We start from the raw sequence: 15,064 nt of genomic DNA on the forward strand, positions 1-15,064 counted from the left end.
TTGTATGAGCCCCTAATAAAATGATTAAAAATAAATTAAAAAATGTCAAAAACTTCATGACAGGGACAAATTTGGAAGACATGCTCAGCAAAGTTAACTCATAAGGACAAAACGATAGCACACCACTATTATAAAAGAAAAAAAGCTAAGAAAATGGTCTTCCCACCAAAAGCAGACTTTTGAAGCCTATGGGGAGGCCCGGGGAAAGGAGGAGAGGCACAAAGTGTGTAAAAGGGAGGAAGAAAAAAATTTCTAAATAACTGAAGGCGAATACGTTTGTTAAAGCCATCTACTTGTCACATTTCAGCTATAGCAGCACTAGATACGATACCCACAACTGAAGGTTGTCAGTGTCATGAATCAATTCCTGTTACTCCCGAATTAGCAGGGCTCTGCATAAGACGTATTTTGAAATGGTTTCTCTGTATGCGATGACATTGTAGCTAGGATCCACTTTTCATGGATGGGTTTGTTGCTGTTGCTAGGTGCCATTGAGCCGGCTCCGACCCATAGCGACCCTATACACAACAGAAAGAGACCCTGGCCCGATCTGCGCCATCCTGGCAGCTGATCCTGTGCCTGAGCCCATTGAGGTAGCCACTGTGTCGATCCATCTCTTTGAGGTTCTTCCACTCTACCAAACATGATGGCCTTCTCCAGGGACTCGCCTCTCCTGATAATAGGTGCAAAGTATGCAAGTCAAAGTGTTGCCACCCTTGACTCTAAGGAGTGCTGTGGCCTTACTTCTTCTAACAGATTGGCAGCAGTGGTCCTTTCAGCAGTGTTCTTCTCCAGCACCACAATTCAAAGGCATCGATTCTTCCGTGGTCTTCCCAAGTCGGTGTCCAGTTTTCACATGCATGATGCATGGGAGAAACCCAAGGTTTGGGTTAGACACACTTCAGTCCTCAAAGTAACAGTCTTGCTCTTCAATCCCTAAAGAAGTTTTGTGCAGCAGATTTACCTAATGCAATACATAGTTTGATCTCTTGACTGCTGCTTCTATGAACATTGATTGTGGGTCCAAGCAAGATGAAATCCTGGACACCTTCAACCTTTGCTCTGTGTATCGTGATGTTACCTGTTGGTCCAATTGTACAGATGTTGGGCTTCTTTAAATTGTAATCCATACAGAAGGCTACAATCCTTGTTTACATCAGCAAGTGCTTCAATTCCTCCTCATTTTCAGCAAGCAAGGTTGTGTCATCTGCATATCAGAGTCTGTAGGGTTAAGAAATATTGAGCATCTTTTCACTTGGTGAGGCTTAGGTTAAATGTAGACAATTGGCTATTTTGTGGGCTGCTTGGGAGCTTAATCACTCGTTCAAGCATTGTCTACTTGGAAAATGATTTCCAAGTTCTGAATAGCTGACTTACTAATGAACTTCTGTCTGTTTTGCCTGTTGTAAAGTCTTTGAGTTGTTCCATTTTAAGGAAGGGTGACTTTGCTCTAGGAAAGACTTTAAGCTCTTTGAGTATAGAGATGGTTTGCAAATAGTACCTTGCCCTTACACATGATATGTGGTCCTGAATTTAGATAATCTTATGAACACAAAACACCTTTTTAAAAAAAATGTTTTGCTCCTCTGTCTATAACAGGGGTTCTCAACCTGTGGGTCGTGACCCCTTTTGGGGTTGAATGACCCTTTCACAGGGGTCGCCTAAGACCATCGGAAAACACTGATTTCCGATGGTCTTAGGAACCGCGACACCACCCCTCTATCCGTCTCCAGGCAGGTCCGTCCACATACAGATATGCCCACCTACGAGTACCCAGCATGAAGACTGTTACCCATGCTACACCACGCTTCAAGACAAATTTTCATTCATTTGTCATTAGAAATAAATATTTCACACTATATATTTACATATTGTTTATGTGATGAATCACTTTGCTTTCATGATGTTCAATTTTTAACGGTGAAAATACATCCTGCCTATCAGATATTACATGACGATTCATAACTGGCAAAATGACAGTAATGAAGTAGCAACAAAAATAATTTTATGGTTGGGTGGTCACCACAACATGAGGAACTATATTAAAGGGTTGTGGCTTTAGGAAGGTTGAGAACCACTGGTCTATAACAATATTACACATTCTCTGTTAAAAAAAAAATGACTTGCAGATGAGTACAAAGAAGAAAAGTGGTCTCATTGCCCAGAGACTACCAGTGTTAGCATTTTTGGTGGACTTCTAGTATTTGTTTGTTCTGAGTGTGTATAGAGGTATAGGCACCCGGTGGCCTAGTAGTTAGTGCTTCACTGCTAACTGAAAGACTGGGCGTGACCTCACCAGCCAGTCTGCAGGAGAAAGACCTGGCAGTCGGCTTCTGCAGAGCTCTGCGGGCTCACACTGGGGCAGTTCTGCTCTGTGCTGGCTGGTTGCCCTGAGTTGCAGTCAACTCAGTGGCACTGCGTTTTTGGGTTTCTACAGAGATCCACATACCGTATATACTCGAGTATAAGCCAACCCGAATATCAGCCAAGGCACCTAAGTCTACCACAAAAACCGCATTAAACAATGTGCTGAAAAACTCGGCTTTTACACGAGTAGATACAGTACATATTTGAAGATAAGCTGGGGATTGTAAATGGGTGTCCGTTGATTTTGAGATATTTCCAACTCTTTTCCTCATCAACTTTGTTATCTTCTCAAAGAAGACCTGGGTGAGACTGGAACCTGTCCGTTCCTTCCGAGGGAGAGTGTGGGTCTGCCCAGCTTTTGCAGTGTGTGGAGAGTGGACGTTCTCTTTAGACGGTCTTCTCCTTTCTGTCACGGAGTTAGCAGCAATGCTGCTACAGGTCTTCTGTTTGAACCTGTCTCTGCAAACATCGCCTAGAAGATGGTGCCTGGACTCTGTGTGCCCTGGAGGCGAACACTGGGAACGAGCATTGAGGCACTTTCCTCCCTTCTTACTGCTTTGGCTCAGAGTAATTACCTCTTCTTCTATTAAACAAGGGAGGACAGATTAAGTTTCAACCGTAAGGCACAAAACCAATCCATTTGCAGAATTAGTCTTACATTAGCACATAGGAGTACAAATCGCCCTCCCCGGGGATGGATCTGTTTGCAGTTCCTCTCAGCGTTTTTGGAGTCAGTCCAGTGGACTTTGGGAAAATCTAGAATTCACTGACTTTGAATTAACAAAGTAATATGACCTGTGTGTGTGTGTGTTGCTTTCTCAGTAAAAAGGGTGTAGATGGACTGTCTTTAATTCCTGCCGAGCATCTAGAGTGGTGGTTCTCAACCATGGTGCACCTCAGGACCCCTGAGGAAGAAACCCTTGAGCCCCCCTGGAGATTCCTGGGCTGTCGGTCTGCGTGTTCGGAGTTGCACAGGCGGTTCTGATGGGCCGTACAGGAAGGCAGCCGTGGCGTACGCTAGAAGACGCAAAGGTCTGCTTAGGGGGTGGCGGCTTTTGTTTTCAGTCTTTAGTGTTTTTGGAAAGGTTTGCACAGTGGTTGCGCTTCCCATTGGACAATTTATGCAGATTGCTCAGTGACATGCGCCACATTCTTCACGGTCCAGCCACATTCTCTCTTCTCTTCTGGGAGTGCCATTCTCATTGATGTAGTGTTCCTGCCCTTACGTTGCATCTTTAAAATCATTATCGACCATTTGACCAGGTTGCGTATTATTGAAAAGAGGTTTTTCCTCCATACTCTGAATTTTATAGTCTTCTGTGGCATAATTTGGCAGCGCTCACATGGCTGGGGCTTATTAATGTGAAATAATTCTCTTCAAACATTAGGGTCACATGATATTTTTCTAGTGTGATCCAGCATCTATATGTTAATGTAGTGTCCAGTATCTTTAAACCCCCCCCCCTTTTTTCCCCTTCTTGACATATGTTTGTCTCTGAAATGTCGGTTGTCCACAGCCCGCGTTATCCAATGCTCCGTCACAGAACTACTGCTGGAGGGTTTTAAGTAAACACGTGGTGACCCCCTCTACCACACACGACACCCTGCCAGGCCTCATCCACAGTGAAGTTTGAGTCCAGTGTTGCAATCCATCTTGCCAAGGGTCTTCCTCTTTTTCACCCACCCTCAGCTTTACCAAGTGTGCCCTTCAGGGACGAGGCCCTTTTGATAGCATGTCTGAAGTAGGTGAGCTGAAGTCTCACCTTCTCACTTCTAAGGAGCATTCTGGCCGGGCTTCTTCCTGCACAGATTTGGTAGCACATCTGTATTCCTTATTCTTACCCAGCGCCATACTTAGAGTGGTTCAGTTCATCTCCGGAGCTGCTGCTTCATGTCCAGCACCTGCGTGCACATGAGGCGATTGAAAGTATTATGGCCTGGGTCAGGAACACGTTAGTCATCAAAGTGACGCCTTTGCTCTCTGACACCTCTAAGGGAGGAGTCTGAGGGACTCATCTTCCAGCAGCCTATCAGACAGTGTTCCTCTGCTGTTGGTAAGGTTTTAGTGGCTCATCTCTCAGAAGTGGACCGTCTCTTCCTAGACTGAAGCCTGTCCATTCTGCATTACCCTGGTGGTGTTTGAAACGCTGGTGGTATAACTTCTAGCATCAACAGCAATAAGCCAAAAGGATAGAGGAGTGGTGGCCCTACACGAATGTTTTCTCATTAGCATAACAAAGACCATTCCCAAATGGGATTTTTACTACAGATTAGGATTTATATTACATATTTTGGGGATACATCCATTTTCATGGCTTTAAATTAGTATAGGTAGAGTTGGATTAATGTGGCCCATGACATTTTGTGTTAACTATGTGCTTAGAGAATGAGCCCTGGTGGCCTAGTGGGTTAGGTGTTGGGCTGCTAACCTCAAGGTTGGCAGTTCAAAGCTACCAGCCGCTCCTCAGGAAAATAGATGAGGATTTTTTTCCTCCCATAAAGATTTACAACCTCAGAAACCCAAAGGGGCCCTTCTACTGTGCCCTATATATGGGGTTGCTATGAGTTCGAATTGGCTTGATGGCAGTGGGTGGTGGGTGTGTTTAAACTAGTCCAGGTTAAAGCCTGGCCGTGGTTTTTAGTACCAAAATAACTTCTCTGTATAGTAATAGTCAAATTAACTTTACGTAGAAAATAACAAGTAAGTGCTAAAGACATTGTGCTACTGCTGTTAGGCTTTGCAGTGATCCAGGCTGGAGCCTTTGTCCGGGATATGACTTTCTATCCTTATCAAATATTACAGGCCTACCCAGGAGATGTATTTTCAACCATAGGCTCAAGCTTACTTATAATTCCCAATCTTTTGTAATATTTGTAACATTTGGTTTCTCACATGGTATGTTTCTAATACTAATGAAGTTTGTGAATAATTTAATTCACTTTAAGCCTACTACTCTAGTGTTTTCAATTTGTGTTTTCAGATAGTACGACTCTCTCGCTTTTTTGCCTTATGGTATGTCTTCCTGGGCATGTGAGTATGGAGTGCTTACCTTACCTAGGGGGTTATTTCTGGAGCTGTGTGTGAGGACCTTTGGGAATGTGCTAAACATGGGAGTGTCATGGGTCGCGCCTGGTGTTCTGGATAAGGTTGGATTCTCCATGGAATAGGATCTGTGCTATGGAGATCTGCATGCAGGTGGAGATGGCCTTTCGGAGAGGTCCCAAATTGAGGCAAAGGGACCAGGCCTTTGTGCCCACACATTAATATTCATTCGATGTAGCCTTGGATAAAGCAGCCCTTGGCCAAGGGTAGTGCCTCGGGTCTCAGTGGTGTGTATCGGCAGGCAGCATTCTGGGCATCTGGGCCAATGAATGTCTAGAGACTGCTGAGTGACTTACCTCAGACCGCACTACAGAAACCATTATAACCAGGAATAATACCAAAGTATTCCAAGTAGGCAGCCTGAAGCTTCAGTATCCGGCCTCCTGCTCTTGTGTGGCTCCATAGTTCTTAGCATGTGACCTCCTCTTCTCAAACTGACTTAGCCTACTGCCCCTTTTTCAGAAAAAAAAAAAAAAATTACTCAGCATTTCCCTGGGAATGAGAAACTTTCTTACTGCAGCCCATAATCCAGGATAAAGTATAGATACCAGCACATTCCCATTGCCATCTGCTTAGAGTGTAACTAGGGGAGAAAAGCCTTCCTGTGTAGGATTCCATGTTATTCCCCCAACTGCCCCATGAATAGGTATATTACAGGTCTGTTACACCACCGCGGAAGCTGAGGCCCAGGTGCACCATGCCGGGGTCTTATGGCAGGATTCTGAGGGTGACTCTGCTCTAAGCCTCCATGCTGGTCTGCATCCTAGAGATGGTGGTGTTGGTAGTGGCCCAGGAGGATGGAAGCAGGGCGGGGTATGCTAAGGGAGCAAGTGGCACTGTCATCCAGGATGAGGCTGGAGAGTGGGCAAACTGTGTAAGTGCTACCAGGAGAGAGCATTTCTGCACCAGAGGGGCCCAAACCAAAGATGATTTATCACCATAGTGCCATCCCCGCCACTAGCTCACAGAGGTGCCTGAATGGGACCCATTTCAGATCGCAGTGCCTGACGGTGAAACACAACATAGGACTTCACTGTGATTGGAGCAGGCTTTTTTGAGCTTTTGCACTGGTTGTATGAGGTTCAGGAATAACCGGCCCCCCCCCCCATTTTATCCCCCTCACCAGTACTTGTCAGTACTCAACTTGTCACTCAGCCCCAGTCACCAGCAGACAAAGGAGACGGCACAAGAAGTTAGTGACCAGTGTTTGCCCATCGAGAGTGCTGGCAGAGTCTCAGTTGTTCCTGAGTGGTAAGGCCCATTAGTTGTGGGAGGGGACCTAGCATGACATTAGACCAGTGACTTTTCCTTATTTGGGGGTGGGGGGTCTGATCCCTTGCCGTCAGGTTAAGCATGCAGAGTCTTCCTGTCTTTCAATGGCTGGCATTTCTCTCCTGAGTTCACAGTCTGTTCTGTGTGGTTCCCAGAGAGCAGTTGTGGTCTTCCTGGTGGTGGTGGTGGGTGCCGTCGAAGCAGTTCTGGAAACGTCACGTCTTTTCTTCCTTTGTCATGATGTTGGCCGTCGGCCCCGTTGCGAGGATTGTTTTCTTGACGCGGAGTTGTCGTCCTTCAGTCTTTGATCTTCACATTCTCTCCACTCTCGGGAAGGGAGGTTGTGTCATCCGTGTAACACAGATGGTCAACGAGTCTTCCTCTAATCTTGATGCTGTGTTCTTCTTCATGTAGCTTCTCCAATGGTGTGGTCACCATATAGACTAAGTGTCATGGAAGCATATGCTCCTGACACCCCCCTTCCTGATTTTAGGCTAAGCAGTATCCCTTTGTTCAAACAACTGCTTCTTGGTCTATGTCCAGGTTCCGTATGAGCTCCATTAAGTGTTGTGGAATTCCCATTCTTCACAGTGCCATTCATAATTTGTTATGCTCCATGGAGGCGAATGCCTTTACAGAGTCGATAAAACACCAGTAAACTTCTAACCGGTTTTCTCAGCTTTGAGCCAAGATCCATCTGACTTTGTAGTGGTGTCTTTTACTTCACATCCTCCCCTGAATCCACTTGAATTTCTGGTAGTTCCCTGTTGACGTTCTGCGATACATGACTTTGGAATTACGTATCTACTCGAGTATACGTCAACCCAAATATCAGCCGCGGCACCATAAAAACTGCATAAAAATGTGCTGAACAACTCGGTTTATACACAAGGACCGACGGAATCTTCAAAGATTCCCTGGCATGTGGCCTGAATGATGGTGCTCAGGAATCTCTGCGTTCTGGGTGAGCGCCTTTCTTGGGAATGGGCACAAACGTGGCTCTCGAACAGTCAGCCGGCGGATCGCTCTCTTCCAGATTTCTCGGCATCTACAAGTGAGCACATCGGCATGGCGTCTGTCTGTTGAGACATGTCAGTTGGTATTCTGTCAACTTTTGGAACCTTGTTTTTTGCCACCACTTCTCATCAGTTTGTCGTACTGCGGTGGCTGCCATGTTGCCGTGAAGCTGGAAGTGTGTCACCAGTGTTTGAAAGACCAGCTGAGTCGTCCCTGGAAGAAGAGTTTCAGTAGAGTTTTCTAGACTAAGCCAGACCAGAAAGGAGGAGCTGGGGATGGGCGTCCTAAAAGGTTGGCCAGCAGTGAGTCTGAGTAGCAGTCTAGAGCCAGGAGATACGTGCTCAGGTTGGACGGCCCTCAAGCAATGCCTCGTTCCTCTACTCTTTTTGACCTGATTCTTAGCCTTGCACTGTTTTTTCAGTCATACCTCACATTTCCTTCGGAGGCTCAGGGTTATCTGTTAGCTCTGGTTACAGGAAGAGCTTCACCCTGGTTTTCTGTAGGGTCAAATCAGCCCTTACACCTCCTTAAACAGCTGAGGTCCGTTTTGTTTTGAGAATGCAGCCTTGCACCGCCCAAGATGGCTGTGTTTGAAGAGGGGAGCTAGCTGTTTGCTTGTTACCAAGAATTCACGGATGTCAGCCAAAGCTGACAGAAAATGAATTTTACTCAGCAGCTTCAGCTTGGACAAAGCACAGCTTTCTCGAGCTCCACAGAAGCGCACCCCAAAGTGAGCTCTGGCAGGTGGTTTTGCGATCAGGCGGAGGGGCGCAGAGAGACACTTGGCTTTTTCTGCCTCACACTCATATTTCTCTGTGCTCCCAGGCTCGCCATGACAGCCTTATCTCTCCAACGAGGCCTGTTACCTCATCTCTAATTGCTTATCCAAAGGCCGGCGAGCTCTAATTTCTCTGCATTAATAAATGACACCGAAGAAGAAAAGCTTTGTTTGCACTGGCTGTGCTCAGGTTAGCCAGCGTAACCCCCGAGTGCATTAGGAAACCTGCGCTTCTCCCGTGGCCAAGGAGAGCCCGTGTCCACCTCCATCACCAGCCGAGTTTGGTTTATTTACCTTTTACTCAAGTTCACCACCCCGTTCTCCTTTTTCCTCAGAAAATGCGTCAGTGACCTGGGGCAGTGTTGCTCCATCCGTGGGTGCTCCCCAACCTCCAAGTTGTAGGGAGGAGCAGTTCGCGGAGGAGGGGCGGCGTCTCTGATCTCAGGGTTCACACTCTTGGCCTTCATCATCTGCTCATCTTCCAAGCCAAGAGGCTCGCCACTGACCTTTCCACTGATCCCTGTGGGCCCCAGATTGTGGGGCACACTTGTGAAACCCCTTGCTCCAAACAAAGAGTCGGTGGTTCAAAACCACCGACCACTCCTTGAGAGAAAACTCTGGGCCGCCAGCTTCCATAAAGATTATAGCCTTGGGATCCTTGTGAGCCGTTTCTACTCTGTCCTATAGGGCCACTATGAGTTGGGATCCATTCTGTAGCAGTAGATTATCCCAGATTGGTATACAGCTCCCCCCTCCCACGCCCCAATTTTTCCTTTGTTTAATGGGCGATTATCTTCTGGATTTCATATGTGAGAAGGGCAGATGGATGAGGGTCAGTGAATTGAAAGTGGCTACTAGATTCTGGCTTAGTGGTGTGGCTCTGTTCTATGAATCAGCGAGAACGTTTGGCTTCTCCGGGGAATGAGAGGCGTTCGATTAATACCTCCGGTAATGTAAAGAGTTCTTAATACGAGTTACTGTTGTACATCAGACTTGTAAGTGTGTGTCCTTTCTCTTTGTCTCCTCAGAATGAAATGGATGATGTCCCCTTTTTTGATGTCCAGCTGCCTTACGAATTGGCAGTCAATATATTTCAGTACCTGAGCAGGAGTGATCTCGGCAGATGTGCACAGGTAAGCTGTCATTAACCAGTGTTCTTGGTTTGGCTCAAGTGTGTGGTTAAAGGATAAGAAGTGGTCAGGGTGCAGAGTGCTAGACTGTAAAGCATTAATGGACCGGCTGACACTTTCACTTAGAGCAGTGGTTCTCTAGTGGATCATGTGCCCACGTCAGACCCTTGTCTCCATGGGGGCTCCATAAAGGCTGCCCATGTGGTGGTAGCTGAGGTCATTCAGTACTGCTCAGGCAGATTGTGCCGCTTATCTCAGAACGCCCAGAATACCACTCAGTGAGGTGAGAGGCACGTTAACACTGACAACTCGCCCTGACACCCATCTCGGGCCTGCTCTAGGCCTGGCTTTCTGGGGCACAGACATCATGGCGAGTCTTGGTTAAATGCATTTTAGGATTCAAGAGGTCTGGGCTTAGGGCTAGGGAGAAAGATGAGGCAGTCTGCTTCTGTAAAGATTTATGGTCTCAGAAACCCATAGGGCAGCTCTATCCTGTGTACTCAAGCACAAGCCAAATTTTTCAGCACATTTTTCATGCAGTTTTTGTGGTAAAATTAGGTGCCTCGGCTTATACTCGAGTATATACGATATGTTTATTAGGATCCCTGGGGGTGCTGTGGTTAAACGCTGAGCCACTAACCTAAAGGTCAGTGGTTTTAACCTGTCAGCCTGCACCTTAGAAGAATGATGTATGGCAATCTACTTGCATAAGGATTACAGCTTAGAAACCCCAGGAGCTATTCTGCTTGCCCCCTCTGGAGTCACTGTGAGTTGGAATTGACTCAGTGGTAACAAGTTACCATTGAGTTACCAATTTTTTCTTAGTTTAGCGTGGGGCCTATTAAATCAGCTAACGGATGTTGATACGGTTTAACCATTAAAAACAACAATAACAAATAAGCGGAAAAAAAACCCAAAACACCCCAAAACTGTCCCCTTGTGTTTGGGGCCACAGGTTTATAATGGATTTCTCATGCGTTAGGATTTGCTTACCCTTTGGCACTTGATGAACAATGGTGTTTCCTGGAAGACACTGAAGTATCTGTTTGCTGTAACTGCTAAACGAGTTTGATTGTCTGGTGGTTACCCTGCCTTGTTTGAGAGCGAAGTTTCCCTTCAAGAGAAAAGGCCTCAGTGAGACTGAGTGGTCTGAGAGCTCGGGGCCAGCGCCCCGTCCAGAATGGGAAGTCGAGCCAGATTTGGAGCTTCGGGCTTGCTTCTTCTGTGGCTGTTCACTGCAGTCATGGGACGCAGGCCCATCGAGGGAGTTTTCTGGTGGTGCACTATTTCTTCATGAAGCACTTTGCCTAAAGTCATTTTTCACACAGATTTGAAAAGGCTTTCGGTATTCTTGGTTGCCATAATATTACTTAAGCAGGGTTGCTAGCCAATATTTTTCTAATCCAGTGTGTCTTTTGGAAATGATGAAAATGATTTAAATGCAAAGTCACTAAATAAAATTTTGCTCAAGCGTCAGCCTTACTCAGAGCCTAGATCGATTGCATCGAGCCGGAGCACCTGAATTGTCTTTTTCCTTTCCCCTTGGAAATTTGATTTGTTATGTTCTAACTTTACACATTGGCCGTGCTCCCAAGAGTTGAAAACAAGGGTGTAGCTAAATGAATCCAGCGCCTGGATTTCAGCCTGGCTGTTAGCTGCAGTCTTGGAACGGGGTCTAATAGCTCGCTGCTTTACACAAAGTCAGCATTAGACGATAAAATCTTCATTCTTGCTCGGGAGCTGCTGTTTGAAGGAGCCATTTCTTTTGACAGCTTCTTGCTCCCTTGCTTTGTCCAGTGCCATGTGCTTTTCACATCTGCTGTGCGATTTCTCGTCCAAAAAGTTTATCAGTGAAAGATAGGATCTAGTGGGAGAAGAGATCCCCTTTTGGTACAATGGGGCTACATTTCAGGGGGATTGGTTATGCTGTGCAAATTATTCTGCAGATGTGAACTGTGTAATTTGCAACACAGTAGTCCAATTGTCCCCTTGAAGTCTTCCCTCTTTGACTAGTTGGGCTTGTTGCTGTTGTTTGCTCCCCTCCTGTTGGGAGCACTTGGGGAAGAAGAGAAAAACTTGGAAATAGAAGCCCTTCCTCAGTGTGCAGAGGCCAGGCATCTTAAAGGGCTCTCCCAAGGATGGCGAGTAGTTTGTGGAATTGGTTTTACATTGTCAAAAGTAAAACCCCAAACTACAAAGCAATGGAAGTCAGTCGCGTGCTTGTTTCTTGTGGGGTTTTATTTGTTGAGAGGGGGACACAATCGGAATTCTGTTGAATGGAATGCTTTCTGATTTTATTTTGGAGGTCTCTTGCTCTGTTCCCCTCCCTCTCCCCTGCCACTGCTCTCCTTCCTCTCCCATCTCTTTCTCCCTCTCTTTCGTCTCAGTGCCTTGGGATTTTAGTCAAATCAGGCCAGTGATGTGGACTCGGCACCGTGAATTCTATGTGTGCCCTTGGAGAAAACCTGTTTGCTAAGATTCTTATGCCAAATGAGTAACTGACTACCTTGTAAGGAACCCTGCTTGGGGAGGCCTTTTGTGATTTCCTTAGGCCACAAACTACGTTGGAGAACAAACTTAGCTCTGACTTGGCATCCTGTTCACACCGCTCCATTTGTCTGCATACTCCCAGCACTGACCTCCGTGGCAGGGCTCTGGAGCTGGGCACACAGGGATGTTGCAGCTCTGTGGGAGGGCTTCGTGGAGCTTCGGTAGCATGGAGACAATGGCTCTTCTGCCCTATGTGAAATTACAAGTAAAACAATTCATAGAAGAGCTTTCTCTCTCTCTCTCTTTTTGCTGCTTACAATTTTATATTCAGCTTTTATTGGTGCCCACAGGATTGCTGGCATTTTACAGGATAATATTTTTAAATGGGTAACAATTATGAAATCCACAGGTCCTTTGTTTTTATGAGAAAAATAAGCCTGCTGTCGTACACAATGTGAGTAATTGTGAGGGGTGATGAATTTGAGGTGAATTTATTAGGATTTGTTTAAAAGGAACAGTTTTTGATTTTGAAATAACTAAAATCTCATAGGAAGTTGTAAAAAAGAATAAAAGAGTAGAGAGGGCTGTTAGTATTCTTCTCCCAGTTTGCTTGTTGGATGAGGACAGGGCAGTGCCACAACCAGGAGCTCTGGGGTGGCGCTCTCCTCCTGGAGCGTGCTGCGGTTCCACCCGTTTGTACGCACTGTGTGCTGCCTCTAGGTCTGTGCAGTTTATCCCGTGTGACAACCACCCAGACCTGATAGAGGGCGTTCCCTCCTGAGGCTCTTTCTCTCTCCACAGCAGCCTTTCCCTTCTCCCCACCCTCTAGCCCCTGGCAGCTCCCGAATCTGTTCTCCATCTCCAGAGCATTGTCTTCGTTGAGTGTCTTCACTGCGTGTATTTCTTCCCTCCTATGCCAGTCTCTTTTGTATGTAGGGCAGTATGAGTTGGAACTGACTCAACACCTAACAAGAACAACAATTTTGTTTTTAAGAAATGTTGTGCACGAGACGAAGGCTTACAGAAGAGATCACCAGTGGTACCTTCAACAATCCACACACACGTTGTTTCAGTCTGCTTGTCTGTTGCCGTCGTCTCAATGTACCGCTGCTTGTCCCTCTTCCTCCCTGGGTTGGTTTCTCCTGCCTTCCTAACCCTTTGCATGTGGTTTTGGGTCAGTGCTGCTCTTGTGATCTGAAGTGGTTGCTCATTCTACCATGGGATGAGTTCCGTCTGATCTGAAGGACAGCGGCCTAGGGACCGTGGTCTCGAGGGTTCCGCCAGCCTCCTCCACTAGCCAGAATCTCCAGTGTAATCCATTTCAGGGCCAGTCACCATCTAGGTCTTTGGGGCTTAGGGTTGGAAAGAATGGTGTTTGCGTGCGTGGTTCATTAGTCCCCTGGACTAACTGTTGCCGTGTCTTTCAGTTTTCATCCATCTTGTTTCCTCTGGACGGGCTGCTCGTGGGCTTTCACGCCCTCAGTGGCTCCTCACCGAAGTAAGGTGTGGAGCATAATCTTGGTGGGCTTTGCTGTGCCAATCGACCTTCGTGTTCCCTGAGATGATGATCCTGGTCCCCAGACCCAGTGATTCATTCCCTCAAGGGTGTTTGGTTATATCTAAGAGGTTTTCATAGCTTTGCCCCTGGTGTGCTCCACCACAAACACCAAACATACACATGTTCATCTGCATGCCCCCACTTTCCTTCCCACATCTGTTCTGCCTGCATGTCTATCTAAGCGTCTATGACATAAGAGGCATACCCAAGAAATCAATAAGGAAAAAGATGGGAGTAAAGACTTAAGATTTATGTTAAATTTGATGAGCAAGGAGTTAGGTGGTACCAAAACACAGAGGCAGTTCTGGAACTCAAGTTCGGTGTATTAGGTATTGGTATTTCAAGTGGGATCGTCTGTCCCTAGACAGAAGAAACTCAAAGGGTCATGTGCGTCCAGATGCCTAGCCAGGTGAGGCTGACTTCCTTCTCATGGCAGAAGTGATTCTGAAGGCTCGTAGTTGCAGGCAGGGTTCCTGTGGTGTTCACTTCCCACCTTTGCCACCAGGCTTTGTCTGAAGGATACCTGGAAGGTCCCTCGTGCGCCTCAGACCTTGGCACCTTCAGGAGTTTCCTCTTAGCTCACCTGGCTGCGGTGGTTGCCTCTCCTTAAGGAGTTTGGCCAAAAGCAAAGCACTCTACCAACGAAGGACGATGGATATACAGATGACTGAAGATGGGTGGAGTATTCGTGGTTGAACTGAGTGTGTACTTGGGAGTTCTGTATACTGTTCACTTCGTGTGCTTGACATTTTCCACAATTAGGACGTTTTTAAGAAGAAAAACAGAAAGCAAGGAAGAAATTGCACTTGAAGAAGAAAGTCAGAACCTTCAGAGGGCGCTGCATGTTTGTGTGCATGCTTGTGTATCTTTTGAAAATCAAAGCAGGGTTGTTGTGTTTTTTTGAGTCAATTAAAAAGTCGGACTTAATACCTATAGGCGACCAAGTGGGCAATAGCAGCTCGAAGAGTTAGGTGGGACCCTTGTGGGAAAGGGGATGGAGTGAGTGTGTAAACAAGGGAGGAACAAGCAAGTCAGAGAAGAAGGTATGAGAGTGCCCAACTCCAAGAACATAATGGGTGCCACCGAATTGTACGTGTAGAACGTTGCACTGGTGTGTTGTGCATTTCAACAGTAAAATGAATACCATTTGAATAACTTAGGGCCATTCTTTCATATGACTGTTTAGAGGACAGAGCAGTGAACAAAAGAATAAAACCCCTGCCATCAGAGGGCTTGCAATATATGCAATAAACATAAAAGTATAGGCGATCTGAGATGGTGGCTGTGCGGACAGCAAACCAAGGTAGCAGGGCGATGGGGAGGATGGGGTGCGATTGTAAACGGCTAGG

General features: G+C 46.4%; 1 protein-coding gene across 2 annotated transcripts in view; it reads left to right on the top strand.

Annotated features, from left to right (window-relative positions):
- The window catches only part of FBXW8 (F-box and WD repeat domain containing 8), a 133,807-nt gene that overhangs the window by 15,734 nt on the left and 103,009 nt on the right, over nucleotides 1-15,064 (top strand). For both annotated transcript variants that reach the window (XM_045296761.1, XM_045296760.1), the window contains exon 2: nucleotides 9,566-9,670. In XM_045296761.1, coding sequence (XP_045152696.1) covers nucleotides 9,572-9,670 — 99 coding nt within the window. In that variant the 5' untranslated portion in view covers nucleotides 9,566-9,571. The remainder of the gene's footprint in view (nucleotides 1-9,565; nucleotides 9,671-15,064) is intronic.

Source organism: Echinops telfairi, unplaced genomic scaffold, assembly GCF_000313985.2.
Source record: "Echinops telfairi isolate 266 unplaced genomic scaffold, ASM31398v2 ScPeMD7_7412;HRSCAF=8450, whole genome shotgun sequence".
In the NCBI taxonomy this organism is placed as follows: Eukaryota; Metazoa; Chordata; class Mammalia; order Afrosoricida; family Tenrecidae; genus Echinops; species Echinops telfairi.